We start from the raw sequence: 18513 nt of genomic DNA, 5'->3' as shown, positions 1-18513 counted from the left end.
AGTATGAATTCAAATAACTGCATGAATCTGAACACAAGAACAGAGAAGAATATTTAAATTCCTGCATAACCACAGGAGTTTTTTGGCCATCAGGTAGCTTGGCTGAAAGATTTGATGTAAAATCACCAGCTTTATACTTGTACTAGTCTTGAGTACAGTTTTGAGGTATTTGTTCTCAATGTTACTTCTTTACTTCTTCTTACTACATTTCAGAGGGTAACTTTTTACAACCATACATTTACCTTTGGGCCTCTGCTTTTGGTTTGCAGCTTCAGAGTGTATGTATGCAAAATATCCCCAACAACTGAATAAGGACATATTAATGTGTATCAAAAGTATTTACAGTAATTTAAAGGCAACATTATGTAGAATGAAAATTTTTACTTTATGCACTTGAAGTATTTTTTGATGCCTAACTTTTTATTTAGAGGTAGTATCAGTTTATCAATACTTGTCAGTAGTCTAGATCAGTGATGTAATGTAACAAAGTAAAAATATGAGGTACTTATACTGCATCAGATCCAAAATAGTGTATTTTCAATTAACTGTATTAATGAAAGTAACTGAGTCCAATAATCAGAACAATGCTTTACAAATTTACAAACATTAAACCCAGTAATCTGTCAGGCTGATAAAAAAATTAACTACTTTAGCTCATTATTCAATGATCAAACTTGACGTCTTTAACTAACTTTATAATGCATCCTTATTGAATAGTCACTTTCCCAGTCATTTTGCTGCTGAAAATGAACAAAGAGTCTCCATAATAAAAAGGACAAAAAACATTATGTCTTGGCTTCACTGAAAATAGTTGTGATGGAAATAGTGGCTGGCTCGCTGCAGCTCACTTTGTGTATTTATATTCTCGGAAAAACACTCTTGTATATGTCATCAGTTTTGCTCAGCCAGCTGTGATTAAGATGGGGCCGGTCGGGGCTGGCCACAGTCTGTGTGGTTTTAACAGCTCCCAAAACAGAGGCTCTACCCATCAGGGTCCTGCATCAGTTAACAAGAAAACAGATCATCACAGTCATATATGATGAAAGTCATCTGAGGTTAGAACCAACATGAAGTTGGAATGCTCCAAATAAAACACAGAATGTTGGCGATGAATCTTAATGCACTATTTTCTAGCTTCTTGTGTGATTAATGTGCCCAACTGACTGTTGCATGAAGCATGAAAACTGTATTTTTAGAGTATTTAGCCATGTTCCTCGTGTGTAGCTCAGATCAGACAACAAACATATCGATGGTGGTTAGAAGTTAAACATAACTTAAGCATTTTGATCTCACAGAAAGTCATATTTTCAGCACATTGCCTTATCACAAGGCTGCAGTCTTCCTCTTGAACAGGCAGTGCTAACAATATACTCTCAGATTTGTGCTGCACTGTTACTGTACTGCTCAACAGTTACCTCCACATCTGAGAAACACGCACCACTTCAGTTGGTACAGTTGCCATCGTGTGTCCAGAAACCAACCTATTGAACACTGGCAATTGTTCATTTGTCCGTATGTCAAACGTACAGTGGACCAAATACTTACCACAGTTTATTGCATAAAAAAAAAGCATTACTACACCAAACAAACATAGTTTTGCAGGTATTATACAGTGACAGGACTCAAACTTCCCCCACAGGAATAGTTTTATCTGTTCTTTGTGATAATTATAATCTCCATTTACCTCACAGTACAGATACTGTACCCTTCATCTTATCTGCCAGCTGTGTGTGTGTGTGTGTGTGCGCGCGCGCGTGTGTGTGTGTGTGTGTGTGTGTGTGTGAGAGAGAGAGAGAGAGAGAGAGACTCTGAGTGTGTGACTGTGTGTGTGTGTGTGTGTGTGTGTGTGTGTGTGTGTGTGTGTGTGTGTGTGTGTGTGTGTGTGTGTGACTGTGCATGTTTGTGCATCAACATTTTTCCTCAACAAACTTCTGTTTACATCACAAAACAACATGTTTTAGTCATTTAGCTACAGAGCACACTTTCAGTCAGTCCATCAGTTTCAGGTCTACCATACTGGACTCTCGGATGTTTACAGTGTGATACTTCACACCTACTAAAAATAATGTCCATTGTCACACTAATCACACTAATGTTTGTTCTAGACTAATGTTCTACTGTAACCTCAAGTACAGCCTCTTTCATTTCCTATGCCACCCATGGCAGTATTAGCAAAGACTTTATTTGCAGCCATCTTCATGTTTGCATTCATGTTAAATGTTGCGTATTTTGGATGTTATCAATGGTTTGTTGCACGATGGGAGGTGTATATACTTTTGCTAGCCTGTACTTTGGGAGAAGCGACAGTCAGTGTTCCTCCGAAGTGACCAATAAAGCCAATCATTCAATCAGTATATCATTCAAATTATTAAACATGTGTTTATATAATATATGATATAATATATGACTCATGTTGTTTTTTTATACACATATATTTCTAGTGTATAAACTCCCAATCATTTCATTTGATCTCATAATTGCATTTTTTTAGGGGGGTTTACGCAACTGAATGTTATTTTTAAATTATTCTAATTTTAATCAAATTAATCAAGTTTTTGTTGTAATGGCTTTTGTTTTATTTGTGTATTTTTCCTCAAACATTGTCTTTCCTGCCATCTTTGTTTTGAAAATGACAGTCACGTCTCAATGCTCTCTCTAGTATAAATAAAGCTTGACTGACTGATTGTTTGGTTGACTGATAGCGTGTTATTTTCTTTTTAACTTATGTAAAGTGTCTCTAAGTACCATGAAAAGCTCTGTATATATATATAGAATGCAATATTATAATATAATTATCTCTGTCAAATGCCTAAACATACCTTGGTCAATAAAACATATTTCGAATTTGAATCTCCTGATTGCTGGTTGTATAGTAGAGCCATAATATGCATTTACGGATCATATATTCAATTTACTTTTTTATAAGAACAGTATTGAATTTGCCCATCCTCTAATTATTAATTTCTAACACCTTATACAAACATTAAATAAATGGATTGTTAAATATATGGAACATTTTACTAAAACATCAATCATTATAATTACAAACCAGCTGTGAATAAAAACATGGATAAACATTTAAAGATATTTCCACAATGTGTTCTAAACTGCCTATAAATGCAACCTATTAGGGCCCGCATGGCAACAACAGCGTCTCCCCCTCCTGCTGTTGAGACCAGAGCACGCCGCCATTGAACTGAAACATGTTTTAAAAGCACAGGAAATGAGTTAAAGTCAACCAAACTCTAAAAGATTAAATTCACCATGTGTTTATCACAGTAAACTGGCAGTGAGGAGAGCCCTTGATGATGATTGGCTGCTAAGAGGAGGGGACAGTATATAGACTCTGATAAATGTGGTGTTTCATGGTCTCCCCTGACAAATCATCAATGGCCAGGAGCCTTCAGCAGACACACTCTGTTGCTCCCACCCACAGACATTTTACAGAAGTCAAAAGTTCCTTTTTTTCATTTTACAGTCGGGCCTTGTTTATTTCATTTTATTTGACACAGCTGAAGATCTCCAGTTCAGAAGTGTGTGCTATACAATAAGAGAGAGGGAGAGAAAGAGAGAGAGGGAGAGAGACACTTTTTGCTTTTTCGTTGAGTGAGAGGAAATTTTGAAACGTTGTGCAATGGTGCCGCAAAGGTTTTGAAAGGTTGTGAGAGGGTTTTGCCAGCAAAGCGTTTGAGAGCCGGTCCGTTGGAGACGAGGTCTCCATGTTGCATCCATACAGAATGGAGAGCTACCTCATCCCACCTGTGAGTATCTTTTTATTCTTTATTTATTATAGAAAATAAATAAATAGAGGAACTCTCAGGAATTTTTTACAGCATGTGATGCTTGAGAAAGTTTGTGTTTAAAGCAGCATCAAACAACAAACAGGTTTAACAATCAGTATGATGGAAGACGTGTGTAATCTCAAAATTACATGACTTTATGTGAGTTCAACTTCACTTTGAATACAGGACACAAACTGTAAGAGTCTTTTATACGACTGGAAACATGAAAATGAAACTCTAGAGTTCAAGAGAGTTTCAGAAGAGTCACGGGCAAGAAAAAAAAAAGTATTGTTACAACACAAATATTTTGCGATGCCTCATCTGATTTACAACTGAAAGATATCTAGAGACAATGTGAACATTTTATAAAAGAGAGAGGTGGGTATTTTAAGTTCTTCGATGTGTAATGGCACAAATAAGTTGTCTGCAGGATGAGCACCATGCAGTCAAAGACTTTGCTCCCGTGATATTTTGTGGCTGAAACTGTTTTTTTATTTGCTCTTGCAGCACTCTGAAGAGATGTACGATGCTGAGATCTACAGACATCAAATTACAGAATATTATAATCCGTATGTCCTAGATGCAGATATCCAGGCAGGTGAGTTTTACTTCAACAATCCTACTTTGTCTCATGTGAACACTGTTTGAATTGAATCACCACTTGTTCTTTTAAAATTATGTCATCTATATATTTTTAAATTAAAGACATTTTTAAAATATATATATTTTTTCTTTTTTTAAAAAAAAGGCCAAATGTCATTAATGACATAAGATTAACCTGCTGACAAGAATCTTGTCTTTATCTCAAGTTTAATTCAAATAAAAAACTGGTCCTCGAGTGAATTTATTCTTCAGATTAATCATGATGACCCGATGTGGTGACTTCTCTGGTGTATTCTACATAAAAAGCCCTCAGCGTGTGCAGCTGGAGCGCACCACATTAGGGTGTATGGAACACAGGAAACAGATGCCATTTCTTTCGGCTGCTACGGCTACAGACATAGAACAACTTTCGCCCCATGGGGTTTTGTTGATACATGAGAGGCGCTTTACTTTCTCTTGTAATCAACTGTTTTGCATATTGCACCAAAACAATCTAAATAGGGAGAAAATGCTGTTCCTGACCTAATGGCCCACTGAGAAGGCTTCAGTTAAGAATAGTTCTTGTCTGAAAACCACATCTAATATCTGAATCTAATCTTGAAAAAATATATAATAAATAAAGTTTGGACTCTTTACATGTACTGATATACAACGAATGATCCTACAGTGTTAAAGTATATGCATGACATGCCTAAATGATCCAGTTCGATGACTATGACTACATTTTGCAGCACTTATGCATCTGAAATACTTTTATTTGGCTCCAATTCAGTGACCTAGACCTAAAAGTAGGTAAACGCCTGAACATGTGAGGTGATTCTTGAATAGATTTTGAGAAAAAGAAATAGTCAAGGACAGCATGAGAAAGAGCGCTAATGCAAAAGTCAACGGCTGTGGCGACACTGCGAGTGTGTCGAAAAAAAAAAAAAAAACAGGAAAGAGCTTCATGCTGAATTCTCCATTATTCCCCTCTTTTCATCTGCTTTATGCAAACTCAAGCATTATGACTAAGCAGCTCGCTGTTGGCTCCAGTTCCATATGAATTGGTAGTTTTTAGATGAATTTCACTGGTTAAACATTGTTTTACACTGTATGAAACCATTTGAAGATGTGACCTGTATGAAGCACTGTTGACTTTACTGAGCTTCATTTCTGTCTTCTTTTCCGTTTTCTGTGGCCATTATGCCGTTTCTCACCTTCTTTCCTTTAGATCACTGGGACTACCACTCTCACCCTCACGTACACTCCGTAGAGTATGAAAACCTGCAAGAGACCAACTTCACGGAGCTGCAGAGTGTACCGGCTCTGCACCCACCCAGCCTCATACGACACGAGCCCATACGATACGACGCAGACAGCCTGCTCGATCCCAATCTGGGGGCACATCCACATGTTTTACAGCCCCAAGTAAGTCTTTTTGTCACCCCCCACAATCCATGTAATTCCATATGTCAGAGAATGAACATGCAGTACAGAAACACACACACACTGGTATCTGAACACAACAAACAACTTCATGCATTCAAATATGAAAGGAAATCGGATTAAAAAGGAGAAAAGTCTGTTGTTTCTTTAGTAAAAAAGTTTTTCCACCCCATGACTTACTGTTGCTGGAGGTATGTACTGTATTATTACTCAGAGGCTTTCTTGTAATGACACTGATCACTCATTGTTGAAGTAATGACCGTGATGATGAGTGAAGGGTTTTCCTGAACATAGAACTAATGGTACCCAGAGGGCTCTCAGCTTCTTTTGATGGTAAGGTAGTCAAAAAATAATTACAAGGAACAGACAACTGCTGACAAATACCCACTGAAGTTGTTCTAGTGCCCATTAACCAGTGTTGTATCTGAAATACATACTTATGTCTTATGTCTTATACATGAGATTAAAATATTACTTTGGTAAAAGTGAAAGACACCCACATGAGCAGGACTAAATGTGTTAAAGTACTTGGTGTGCTTAGGTATCAAAATGATTTTTTTTAAAATTACAAGTAAATTATATACGTGTGTAATAGTGAATACTATTGGTTCACCAGTTATAGCTGTCCCATTATTGGATAAGATATTCAGCATGTTTCCGATTATCAGAATAAGTGGTGAAAAAAATGCACTGCTTTGGCTCTGATGCAGCATGTACATAGTAACTAGTAACTACACTCGTCAGATTAATATAAAGGAGTAAGAGTACAATATTTGCCTCCAAACCATAGTGGAGTGTCAGTATAAAATAGCAGAAAATGCCAAGTACTATCAATACCAATAACCCAGTGCTGTAATCAGTACCCAAAAGTTATACTTGAGAAAAGTAAATATATTAGATTAAAAAGTCATAAATACAAATAGTTAATGAGGGAAAGTCTTTAAGTATCTGATAATAAATGTATTTAAGTATCAAAAGTACAAGTAGAAGTAACTTATACATATGATTGACATGGTTATACGTACTGTATACTACGGGTCAGCTGATTGTTGGACACAATATTCCGTGTTCCTAGTTTCTAGTTCTAGTTTAAAAAAGCTCTACTTTGGCTCTGATGTTGCATGCATTCTGCAAAGTAACTAGTTTCTAGAGTCAAATGAGCAAAAAGTGCAACATTTGCTTCCAAATGTCGTGGTGGGGAGGTAAAAAGTAGCAGAAAATAGAAATACTCAAGTACAAGCAGCTCAGAATTGTACTTATGTCTGTCTATGTCCTCAAACTCAACATTATTCACAGTCTGGTCTCAAATCAGAGCCGACATTTGAGGAGCTGGAGGCCATTTATGGACATGTGACAAAAATCAGGAAGTGAATCTTTGAGCTACAAGAAAAAAACTTTAATTTTAGCTTTTTTTTCTTTGTTGTCTTTAATTCCAGTTTAAAAAGCACATTTTCTTTGAATAGAGTCTGATGGCTCAGCTCGGTGTCCCAACTTCACCCCTCCAGTTGTAAACCACCGAACCAGAACAGAGATCTCAGTGTAGTGTGTTCAACCAAGACAAGCAGAGGGGAAATGTGTGCAGGACAAATCGTGCATAATGTCATAATGGTCAAAATACAAAAGCTGTATATACCAAAAGGTGTCATGGATTTAAATATTTCATAGCAAGTGTGAGCGAGTGCCAGTAAAGTGCTGGACTGAGCTGATACAGTAAATGTGCCACAGTCAAATATCAAACATAGAAGTATATTACAAGTATATACCAGAACAATTAACATATTTTGAATAACTCTGTGAACACTGGGGCACCTTTGTGTTCATACCTAAATACATTCTTCTTCTTTATCAGCAGTTCCTTAAAGCACAGGAGCTACAGATGTACACTGACACATTCACTTAAACACAAGACATTTTTTCATTTCAGCCACGCAAAACAGTTTGAACCCTTTACAAAGAGTACACAAAGCATGGGTGCTTCAAGGTCACATGGTGATTTTTGTAAAAAAAACAAAAAAAAAATCCAACTGACATTTTTATAACTTCAGAGTGTCTGTGTGTGTGTGTGTGTGTGTGTGTGTGTGTGTGTGTGTGTGTGTGTGTGTGTGTGTGTGTGTGTGTACGCAAAAAGAAAAAGGCGTTATTGTGCTAATTGTAACGTGGTGTGAGAATACAATGTGAAAAACCACTCTTCACACAAGGAATTCACATGAAGCTTTACACCCCTGACTGCTTTTTTTTTCTGAAGGATGTAAAGCGTTGCCCACCCAGGCATACAGCTATAGCAGCGTCCACACATCACAGCTCATGCAGAGAGAGAGACGCTGCCTTACTGTTTTCGCTTACAGTGGCGAGCGCTTCAGTGCAGAACACAGGTCTGATGTTAAGTTGCAGCAATGCGGTCTGTTGTTTGAAATGTGCTGAGAGGACACGAGGTGTCAAACATGGCAGTTTGAAAGTAAGAATAGACGTGCATTAAAAGATATCTGTTTGAAAGTAATAGGTGGAGGGTGAGATACAAAACAAATTAGAGGTGGATCTAGTATTTAAATGATTTACTTAAAGATCCACTTCACACATGCGTTAAAGCATCTGTACAAATTCTTTTTAACAGGAAAAAATGTCTCATTAAGTACAGTGCTCATACTTTGTTACCTGCCACCACTGAATATTGTAGCTTCTGAAGCTGAAGTGAGGCTGTGCAGAATTTAGACCAGTAATTGCACTCTTTAACGGTACAGACCTACACAATAAAAACAATAAATGATATCATTAAAAAATCGTACAAAATATTCTGGCAGCAGGGGGTATAAAAAATACTGAAAATAACCACAAAAAAAACAGTCATTTTTGTGCTAAAAAAAATATGTGCAAATAAATCCATTCATTCACAATTACAGATTCTTCATGTTATTTTACATTACACGTGTAAATTCACTGTCTATTCTTGTAATTGTTTTGTCTTTTGTGAACATTTTGTGCATTTGAAAATTCAGCAGAAATCTGTTCAGTGTACATTCACGTCCATCATCATGAGGTACATGTTTTACAATTAAACATTGTTTGCTAAATTCTTCCAAAATATCCCAAAAGATCCAAACATTATGATGATGGGGTCCATAAAAACAAAAAAAATAAAAATAATCTATGTTACATTTTGCTAAAACCTTGGGGCAACATAAAGTAAATTTGTATGTGATCAGCAGGCTCCAAATTCATTTATCGCAAATGTTTTGGTTGAAGCCTGATTGACTTTGACTCCTGTCCTGTAGGTAGCGTTCTTCCCCCGGCCTGTGTATCCAACGCACATGTCCCAGCGCAGCTCTGATGATGAGGAGCACGGAGGACGAAGCCCCCCGCTGGAGGTGTCTGACGAGGAGTGTCTGAGAGAGCGAGTCTCCTACATCACACCAGGAGATCTGGGTAAGGAACCAGGTTTACAAGACACTTACAACTATTTGTACAGCGGGTGAGTGCTCAGTCCTCAACTGAGCAGTTAACACGGTTACTTTAAGAAACAACAACTGTACCAGCAATGTGAAGACTCTCGGTCATGCGGGTCTGGTATATCTAGACGTGCTAAGACACTGGACCTGCTTCAGCTTCTTTAATCTCAAGACGTGTGCAGTTGCTTTGGTATCGAATCATCAGCTCTAAATGCCCTTTTCTGGACAATGGGTCAGTTTTGGTTTCCTCACATTGGGATGATGATGGTTGAGTCATGTCAGCTTTGTGTCTTGCTGACCGTATTAGATGCACTTTTAAGATGAGTTACTAGTTGCACAATTACTTCTACACTGCTGCTCATGCATCTTCTACAGAAGCGAGTCACAAAAGGACAAAGTTGTTGTATGTCTACGAGAAACTTTAAATGTCTCCAACGCTGGATTTTGAATGTTAGATTGTACCAGAAGAATGGTAGGCTACCCCAAGACTACATACACCTCATGACAACTGAAGTTCTTCTCATCAATATCATGACTGTTTTGATATTGTTGGTTGAGAACCGATTCATAATGTACTATAATAAATGTACTAGAGCATAGCTTAAGCTACATGACAGTTTCAGTGCACTTTCTTAGGCTCACTACAAAAGCACAAATATACACCTGTGCTGGAATGTAACTATAACATTTACTCAAGTACTGTATGTAACCCAGGTGGAAAAACCCTTACTAATTTATCATCAAAATACATCTTTGTGGTACCACTTTTCTTGAGTATTTCCATTTTCTGCTACATAATACTTTCACTCCACTATACAAAATTGTAATTTTTACTCCACTGCATTTTGTTATTAGTTTTATTACTAGTATCTTTGCATGCTGCATCAAATGCTGCACATTATTCAGTAACCCCCGATATACACTATCAAAAAGAGTAGTACAGACATCAACAGACTTACAAAAAATATACCTGAACACGTTCAGAAAACATGTTGTAATGTACACAATCAACTAAGAAAAGTCTAATAAAGTGTATCTTAGACTATGTTCATTTTGGAGTAATCTTGTAATAAATATACTGTTAAAGCACATTAAATACTTTAATCAAAGATACAGTAATGTTGAAATGTTCAGATGTTTTTGAAAATGTGTGTACAGTCTATAATTGATAATATATTTATAAATATTTTATGAATTTTAGCAAATTGACTTAATCACAGATTAAAGTTATATTTTTTCCTCAATATTCTTTATTTTACTTTTTTGAACATAGTTTACTTTGAATACACTGTCCACAAAAATACACATGACAACTACCATTATACCACTATGACACTACTCAACCCAAGTTTTACAGAGTTTTTTTGTTAGCTACATTTAGCTTCACTAAGCTATCAACCGCAAACACTGAACTTAACAGCTGTGCATATTTGATCAGTCACAGATCTACACAAAAGAGTTCAATTCTGTTTGATATGTGAACTCAACCATTGAGTATGATCAGTTCTTCAGACCTCGTATCTAGGGCTGAACAATTTGGGAAAAATTGTGCAATTTTTCTGACCTCCATTGCAGTTCCATTCGTGAGTGATTTTTCTTTTTTTTAAGTCAAGCTTCAGCTCAATATTCACTCTGTAATTGATTTAAAACATATGGTGGAGCATCACCACATTGATATACCATCAAAATATTAACTGATCTGTATCCTAATGATGATGATATCCCACTGTGCTTTCGTGAGCACGCGGTTCTGATATAGTCATTTTTTTTGACTGGGATGCAGCATCACTTGTTTCATCTTACTTTTTTGAAGTACTCTGGTCATAAAGGTACCTCTTGTGTTTTTTTTAAATGTTGGTACAAGTTTGTGGTGTTGCCTCGTCGTGTGGCAACTGTTCCATGATAGGTCTTGATTAGTACCTCTTTTTTTTTGCATATCTGTCTCTTTGAAGCTTCTACATCACGGAAGTACCGCCTGTCTTTGTTACTAAATTGGCCACGCTTGCTGCTGGATCAGAGGACGGCATTTTTCCGCAACACAAGTGTAAAGCTTTACTTGGGTTTCATGTGTTGTTGTTGGTAGTTGCCTTGGGCCATGGCTGATTGGTGAGCATGATTGGTGCACGAGGTGCACAGCACTAGGAGCACAGCATGCATTTGTAAAACCATTGACACGTGTTTAAACAATGGTTGGACGGGCATCCGACAGCAAAATTAACTGTAGTCTCAATTACTGCAATTTCGGTTGAAAACTGGTTAATCATTCAGCATTACTCATATTTCATATAACTATTTCAAAATCGGTTTATACGTCATTAACTGTGTTTATCACATAGCACCATGACAGTGTAGAAACTCTTAAATGATGAGTCATGAACAGTCTCATCTGCCAGTATTAGTTAGAATTGGTTCTCCGAAGTCAATGTCCTGTCCTACAAAATTAACTCATACTTTTTTTTGGTTACTAATTTGACACATGTCCTACTCTGAGTGCTCCAACTGATCTGGTTGAAACTAACAAAACTAGTTGACCCACTTCATTCACACTGACATGATTCCAACACCAACAAATTGGTCTTCTCACCGGTTTGAGTGTGATAGAATAACAAGGTGCGTATCAGTTTCAAATCAGTAATGATGGAACTCTTTCATGTTTCCAACAGGAAGTAAAAAGAAGATCCGTTTATACCAGTTCCTGTTGGACCTTTTAAGAAACGGCGACATGAAGGACAGTATCTGGTGGGTGGACAGAGACAAAGGGACATTCCAGTTTTCTTCCAAACACAAGGAGGCTCTCGCACATCGCTGGGGGATCCAGAAGGGAAATCGCAAAAAAATGACCTATCAGAAGATGGCACGTGCGTTGCGCAACTACGGCAAAACTGGGGAGGTGAAAAAGATCAAGAAAAAGCTGACATATCAGTTTAGTGATGAGGTGCTGGGAAAGAGTCATCTGGAGAGAAAACCATATGTGTAGGCTGGAGGGAGACTGAAAAGTCAAGATTTACTTCCCTTATGACAGGTGATGACAGCGTAGGCGTAGTTTCTGATGTTAGATGCTCAATCAACCCTGTTGACCTGGTGACTAGCATTTTGTGAATAGCCCCGTTACTGCGGTACAGTAAGGGAACAATACTTTGAAGGTTCGAGCTAATGCTGCATGAAAGTATCAAAAAAGACTCTTTCTAGAGACCACTTCATACAGAGCATGTAATCCAAAGTAGAGAATCAATATCATAGAAAGCTCAGTTTGTCTGTCTGTCTGATTGTTTGCATAACAAACTACTTCATAGCAACAGGACCAGCTATAAAAGTATGTAACTCAGATTGGGAAAACCGTGATTTGCCCTCTGATGTAAAACCTGCCCACAACCAGTGCAGCAATTTAGACGTGGCATATCAATTTGGCACACACACGAATCATGTGAAACAACTGAAATACCCCCCCCCCCCGTGCATACTGTAACAGAAAAAGTAATAAAATCCACATTGAAATCATGTTTTAGATCAGGGATTAGACATTAAACATGATTTAATTTGATGTTCTTTCCCTTCCTGTCTGGGCCCCCTAATCCAAAATGGCCATAAGAACACCTCTTGAAGACAGTTTCAACAAACATCGTGGTAAATTTAAATACCTGGACACCTCTTCCAAATTGATATACATAAGGTGCTACAATCAGCTTTACAAATAGCAAAAACAATCAGGAAAATTTGGAATGTATATGTATTTTATTCTCTCTCTCTCTCTCTCTCTCTCTCTCTATCTATATATATATATATATATATATATATATATATATATATATATATATATATATATATATATATATATATATATATATATATATATATATATATATATATATATATATAGCTTATAGCTTAGCATTAAAACAGGAAACAATGGGAACAGACAAGCTAATGTAACAAAATGTCTTCTGACACCTCCAAAGCTTGTTAATAAACATTTTCCATATGTTTTATTTAAACTGTACAAAATCCTCAATGTGAGGACAACAACCGTTCATAGCTTTGCAGGGAACAACTTCTTTCTAGTTCTTGTCCAGGAGCACTGATTTCCTTGAGTCTTCCATGTGAGGTTTCCAGTATACCAACGGACTTCTTATTCCTTTAATAAATATATTTGTTATTGTACAGTCAAAGACAGAGGGGGAAAAGAGAAGATGGGATGTTGCAGTAGCCTGACATGCATCTCAGATCCTGAGTCACTGAGATGGCCAGTTTGCATTTTTAAACACACACGTCGGTGCGTATTTAAATTGTGAATGTCTGTTCACCCATTTTCAATATTAAAGTCTTCGTTTCATGTCAGAAAACAACTTTTTGTGCTCAGAGGATGAATGGACACTTCAAAGTTGGACTCTTTCCGGAAACGCTTAAGTTCTCTTTTATCTGTGGGTCGTACCACTGTATGTATATAAATCCACTTTGCATTTTAATATTTAAAAAAGAAACTAACACAAAGAAGTCATAAATGAGAAAAGACCAACATTGTGATTATTTACATGACTTGAAATGTTTTGTACAAATAGATGAACTGTATGTTACAATGAGGAATTACTTGTAAAAATAAATTGTCTATGAATGTACGTGTGTTCTTGGTGATAACAGTGATAACATCTCACACCAGCCACGATTGCGAAAAGAAGAAGAAGAAAAAGAAGAACAGTTAACTTTATATAAAGTTGTAGACATCTCTAGATTTACATGGCAGCTATAAAGATAATCAGCAAGTATGAGGAACTATGAGGTTAATACAGGGCGGAGAGGTGAAGTGCACTGTCACCCACTTCTTATATCTGCCTGTGTGTCCTGACACACTGCAGGCGCCGGCTCTCTGCTCAGAGAAGGTGTAACCAAGCCCAGCGTGACAACCCCTCTGTGTTCATGTGTTGTGATTATAGATCGTTTCCTATTGATGATTGAGTTTCACAATTTTTTTTCACATCAAAGGAGTTTTTTAGGAAGAGACTTAACAACAACGCTCATGAATCCTTATCAACTTCACAACCATCACATCTCTTTCAACAGAAAAACGGGAAGTCATATTGAGACTTCACTGTATGCTTACCACATTTCAGTACCAATCAATAAAATGTAATCAAACAATGCTAAAAATAACACATAAAATCAAATAATGATGAGAAACATAGTACACAAAACTGCATTATAAACGAGTAATGACTTGCCAGAATGTATTATGCAGGGTTGTAATGTAAAAATACTACACAGCACCTGGTGTCCCAAGAGCCAACAGCTCCCCTCAATGGTCAAGCTGTAATTGATATCCATGACTAACAGGTGAGAAGATGAAAAGAAATGGCCTTGAATAAAATAGAACAGAGTCCAATGCAATGCAGGGCAATACTATACAGCAGAGCTCCGTCTTAATCAGTCTCACATTAGACACAATCATTTCACAGTGGTGCACATCTGATCATCATCACATTGGGGTGAGTAATGGTAAAAATTGAAAGCAAGGGTTGGTAAATGCATCACAGAAATGCAAGAAAACTGCAGATTTGGGAATACTGGTCTAGATAGATTAAGGGTGTCACGATATGCCAATGCAAACAATAATTCTGATATCTAAAGCTAAAATATTTACATGGTGTTAATATTGCACTTTAATACTGTGTTATTAACCACACCCCTTTTAAATCATCCTGTCTCTTTATCTTCTACATTTAGTGCCTTTAGCAGACACTTGTCCAAAGCAATTTACAAAAAATCATACATACATTCATACACTGATGGCAGTGGCTGCCTTGCAAAGTGCCAACCAGCACATCAGGAGCAGTTTGGGGTTCAGTATCTTGCCCAAGGACACTTTATCATGCAGACCAGAGGAACTGAACCAGTGACCTTCCAGTAACAAGATGTTGGCTCTACCCCTGAGCCACAGCCACCCCTAGCATCTTCTAGCTTTGTCATACTAGGTGGCAGTTATGAGCCTTAACCCTAGTTGCTGTCTGCCATAAGACGAAAAAATTAATTGACCCAAATTATTCTTTTGGCTCATTTTTGTACAATTATAGTTGAAGACTCTCTGTTAATCTCGAGTGTAATTCATTTCCCCAAAAAGAGAGAAAATGACAAATAAAGTTAAAGATGAATTGGATTGAGCATTAACATTTTTTTTTTTTTTTTTAACAATTTTCAATCGATAGCTCAATAATATCGGGAACATAAATTGTCAAGTCCATGATAATCCTGTAGTTAAAACCTAATATTGTAACAGTCCTGATCTAGCGCCTAAAATCCTCATTCACAAGGTTCAGGAGGTTCCAAAAGCAACAAATGTGGCTCTTTCTGAACATTACACAGTGTCATTGATTCTTTGCAATACCAGCCTCAAATACATCCTCTTCACCCTGCGCTTGTTCCGCTGCTTGAGAATCTTTATCTCTGAGCACCAAGGATTAGCTGCTTGGCGCTTTAACCTCTCACTCGCCTCATCGTTGGCTGGGTTTTTCGAGGCGACAACCCGCGTGTTATCTTTAAAGCAAACAAAGTTGAAACTAACTCAACTTTTTGTTGCAGTGCATTCTTAGACTTTTATGAGGGGATTTAGATTAATGTTAGCACGCATGTGTTCCCCCTCAAGATTTCCTCTTCTGAGTAAAAATTCAGGAGGAATAAGACAGCTGGATGGACAGGTTAACATGGTGTGAGTCAATCAGATGGTTGTGTTAGTGGTAAGCTTAGTAACGTATGCTGTGCTATGGTTTAAGCGTATGAAATATAATATGATAAGAATAATAAGGTATTGGGGTTGGCCCAAATGGCAAAAAATGTCAGTTTCTACATAATGTTGCTTGGAAATGACTACGAGGAACTTTCCGATTGCATTTATTCTAGCGGCCCCTTCGGACAAAAGTGGTACAACACCAGTGCCTGTTGTCGTAAAGATATTTGTTAGAGTGTGCCACAGTTAGAGTGTGTATTTGCTTTGGAAGTGAGTGACTGGATGGGACACGATGAGGTCATGTAATTGTATGTGATTATATATGTGATAGATGCGATCGGACCCGAGCACAGGCATTAACAACAGCTATTTGAAAGTGGCAGTCTCTTCGCTGATGGTCTCGTTTGCTGTTATAGCTCATTTAAAATCATCTGAGGAATCACAAGAGTGTTTCATAAACACTTAAAAGTTCCTCATAGTGTAGTCACTTTAACATGGGGACTAAACAGAAGCCAGTCACGCCAAATGGCACTTCCACCGTCTGTCTAAACCGAGGCTGTTCAATGTGTAGCCCTGCAGGGTAAAGGTAAAGAAAATATTGTTATTATATTTTGTGGGAGGTAAAAATGCTCTTAAAATACATAGAATCTCTTAATAATTTTCAACAGCCTGAGCACAGCCAACAGAGTTAAGTTACTCAAGAAGTCAGTCGGTCAGGGGAATGTTTTGCAACTTAACAATAAAATCAACAATAAAATTAGATGTTCGCTTTCGGCCCATGACTCACCAATAACTTTCCTTTTTCACCTTCCAAAGGAAGCCCACGTTGGTTTACAGGGTGACAGGGTGCAACACAGATGTGGGAAGAACAAACAAACTTTTTTAGGATTCAAGGTTCTAAATTTAGCCTCACATCCTCTCCCCTCCCTCTCAAAGCCTATCAGTCAGCCGAGGTGTTGGAGGAAAGGATGGTTGAAATACAGCTCGGGGACTGACGTGACCGGGGGTGGGCTTGTTGCTGAGCTTTGGTGGTGGTGGGGGGGGGGGGGGGGGGGGGGGGGGTGTTTTCTGGACATCGTGTTGGGCCTCAGAAAAAGATGGCAGGAGAGGTGGGATGGTTCAGGAAAGGAGAGGAGGGGGCTTCACCACTATTAAAGGCATGAAGATTGAGACAGAGAGCAGACTGTTAGGATCTGAGTCAGGCTGTGGAGGAGAGGAGCTTGTTCAAGATGCCAGAACCGGTCAAGAAAGCAGGTAAGTGTGCCCATTCGCCTACTATTGAACATTTTGTCATAACATTTCACACAGGAGCTGTCAGCTCTGTTGTCTTTACAGTACGCTGTCTGAAAACCCAAACCTTTTTATATTAACACTGGCCTGTTGTCACCACGTATCTCTCAAATAAAGTCTACGTACAAGTGACCTGTTACTTCAACACTTATTGTTATCAACATGCTGCAGCTGATATCTGGTGGTATATTTTACTTCCTTTGTGCAATCTTTTCCTTGAAGAGTAACTGTGATATTACAATGTGCGTGAGAAATGATTCGACTGTGCTGTGGCCACGCCCCTCTTAGGCAACTATAAACCACAAAAAAAACACTCACATGAGACCTGTGCAGTTTATTCATCATTACATACATTCTGACTGTCTGCTTAACAATGTAATAGTAAATTTAATGTGTCATGTTATTTAGTTTAATTGTGTCAGTGTTCTTGAAGTCACGAATGTTTTCATTAGTCAATTTGAAGCTAATTTTTGCCATTATTGAGTATCTATTGAAAATATGGTACAAAACTAGGACACTTCAGTTCACAGGGTAATTATTTCTAGACCTGTAAAATAGATGAATTTCATTTTAAGAAAAAAAGTATTTTATTACTAAGAATGTCATAATGATATTTAAAATAAGGAGGTATACAAATAAAAAATGTAACTAAGTACACTTACTCAAGTACTTTTTTAGAGCAAATATTGTTTTTCTAACTCTAATTTTCTTTTGATAACTTAGTTACTTAGTTACAGATTACAGGCTGCATAAGAGTCAAAGTAGCACATATTTTGAAATATCAGATCTAATAACCTTCAACCTATACTGTATATACATATATGTATTTATGTACTTTGACTTGTACTTTTGGCAGTAAAGTACATTTATTGCCAGACACCAGGACACTTTAATATCAGTTACTATTACTCCTTTTACTCAAGTACTGTTAATATGGGTGACTTTCAAGGTAATAGTTCCACATGATAACTAAGTAAGACTTGACATACAACACTGTGTATAGTCATTTAAATAATTGCTTTAAATTGCATAAATGTACAAAGATGTAGCAGATCAAGTAAAGTAAACAATCAGTGCTCCCAGCACAAACAATTAAAATGTACTGCATTGCTTAACAAGATGGCACAGTTTGCTTTGGTAATGTCATGTTCCAGTACACACGTGGCCAGCAGCCAAAATCACAACATACTACGTGCAATTATCCATCCTCCACTTCAAAGTCATTTCCAGTGGTGTGACAGTCACTCTGCTCCATTCT

At 37.4% G+C, this 18513-nt stretch overlaps 2 protein-coding genes across 6 annotated transcripts in view; both read left to right on the top strand.

Moving 5' to 3' along the window:
• The first annotated feature begins 2575 nt into the window (after positions 1-2575).
• On the top strand, positions 2576-13085 carry spi1b (Spi-1 proto-oncogene b). 2 transcript variants are annotated; one of them, XM_037096147.1, is made up of 5 exons: positions 2576-3761; positions 4290-4380; positions 5560-5792; positions 9080-9230; positions 11917-13085. In XM_037096147.1, the coding sequence occupies exons 1-5, from the start codon at positions 3720-3722 to the stop codon at positions 12228-12230; spliced, it is 831 nt and encodes a 276-aa protein (XP_036952042.1). In that variant the 5' UTR covers positions 2576-3719; the 3' UTR covers positions 12231-13085. The 2 variants fall into 2 exon arrangements, with proteins under 2 accessions (XP_036952042.1, XP_036952043.1); XM_037096148.1 differs by having other exon boundaries at positions 2605-3761; positions 5596-5792.
• A 3998-nt stretch (positions 13086-17083) lies between these two features.
• Positions 17084-18513, top strand: part of mybpc3 (myosin binding protein C3) — a 40111-nt gene continuing 38681 nt past the window's right edge. For all 4 annotated transcript variants that reach the window (XM_037094668.1, XM_037094666.1, XM_037094667.1 and 1 more), the window contains exon 1: positions 17084-17219. In XM_037094668.1, the coding sequence (XP_036950563.1) occupies positions 17195-17219 (25 nt within the window). In that variant the 5' untranslated portion in view covers positions 17084-17194. The remainder of the gene's footprint in view (positions 17220-18513) is intronic.

Source organism: Acanthopagrus latus, chromosome 4, assembly GCF_904848185.1.
Source record: "Acanthopagrus latus isolate v.2019 chromosome 4, fAcaLat1.1, whole genome shotgun sequence".
Taxonomy (NCBI): Eukaryota; Metazoa; Chordata; class Actinopteri; order Spariformes; family Sparidae; genus Acanthopagrus; species Acanthopagrus latus.
The sequence above is the reverse complement of the archived record's forward strand: the minus strand, read 5'-3'. Positions and strand labels throughout refer to the sequence as shown.